This window comes from Aythya ferina (genome assembly GCF_964211825.1).
Source record: "Aythya ferina genome assembly, chromosome: 1".
Classification (NCBI taxonomy): domain Eukaryota; kingdom Metazoa; phylum Chordata; class Aves; order Anseriformes; family Anatidae; genus Aythya; species Aythya ferina.
This window is the reverse complement of record NC_140296.1, coordinates 95,389,091-95,390,383: the sequence shown is the minus strand read 5'-3', so window position 1 is coordinate 95,390,383 and position 1,293 is coordinate 95,389,091. Positions and strand designations below refer to the sequence as shown.

Below are 1,293 nucleotides of genomic sequence, written 5' to 3'. Positions count from 1 at the left end.
AGTTTCCTTTGTATTTATTCTCCTTGTACTGAAAGGAGCAGTTTTGTGTTCACATTCTTTCTTTCTATGGAAAGAAAGGGAAGGAAGAAATGAACAATGGTAAACTTTGTATCGTAACCCTTATAAATTAAAAATCATCCTAGCTTTGTTTTATGCCATGCACAGAAATTATAAAGCAGCTGTGTCCCGCAGGCAAATCTTAGGGAACTCACACATAGTCATTTAATCTGTAGCCGCTATGGGAAGCAGATGTCAGGGAAGAAGCATGGTTTCCCTTGTAGACAGTTGGTGGTCTACAGGAGGGAGCAGTCCTCCTCGTGCCTCTGGGCTGCGGCTCGTAGGGTGCCTCGTTCCCACTGCACTGGCCCGATGTGCACAGCAGAGCACCTCCGAGGATCGTCAAAGATGCAGAGACAAAGCCAAGGTACAGGGCTTGACCTATCTCGTACTTCATCCCGTGGGGAAGCAGGGGGTTGTAGAAATCTGTAACTACATCGTTAGTGGTCCAGGAAACGGGTACCAGGCAAACGAGACCGGCCAGGATGAAAACGATCCCCCCGGAGACGGCGATGGAGGCTTTGGCAGAAGTCCCCTTGGCGCAGTGGGTGCACTTCATACCGACGACGGCAATCACGCATGCCAGCGCGGACAGGACGCAGGAAATCACCATCATGGCACGGGCTGCTTGGAGGTCACGAGGCAGCGCGAGCTGGGAGCGGTGGACTTGGCACTGGTAGATGCCGGTGCTGTGCCAGACGCACTCCATCCACAGCCCTTTCATATACGCCACAGCTGTTATAATATTGGTGCCTACATGCGCCGTTCGCCACCAGTGTGGCAGAATAGTAGCAATTAGTGTCCCAATTAGACCGAGCAGGCTTAGAGAGAAGCCAAGTAACTGAACAGCCGTGCTTGCCATGCTAATGTTTGTCCTGACTGGTTCCCTTAATAAAGCACCTCCGCTTGAATTCCTTCAGAAAACATGGGCTTTTCTTGGAAGATATGCAGCTGTTTTACTTTGACACCTTCTGCTCTCCTAATAAAAGGTAATTGAGGAAAAAAGGAGTTAATTATTACCCAAATGCATTACCTCTCCAGCCAGTAAGGTGCATTCCAAGTGCAGTTAGTGCAATAATTAGCATAGTTATCGCTGTTAATCGTATTTTTGTGGAAGTAATGGGAAAGTAAGCTTCCCTCTTCACTTATATAAACAGTCTTCTGTTGCCCACTGGGAAGAAAACTCAAGACAATTTATGAAATGGAAAAAAATATTTTAAATTCAAATATTCTTCT

General features: G+C 47.1%; 1 protein-coding gene across 1 annotated transcript; it reads right to left on the bottom strand.

Moving 5' to 3' along the window:
* Positions 1-208: 208 nt before the first annotated feature.
* On the bottom strand, positions 209-919 carry CLDN14 (claudin 14; the record flags this gene model as incomplete). The annotated part of the gene is made up of 1 exon (XM_084505721.1): positions 209-919. The coding sequence occupies one exon, from the start codon at positions 917-919 to the stop codon at positions 209-211; it is 711 nt and encodes a 236-aa protein (XP_084361847.1).
* Positions 920-1,293: the final 374 nt, after the last annotated feature.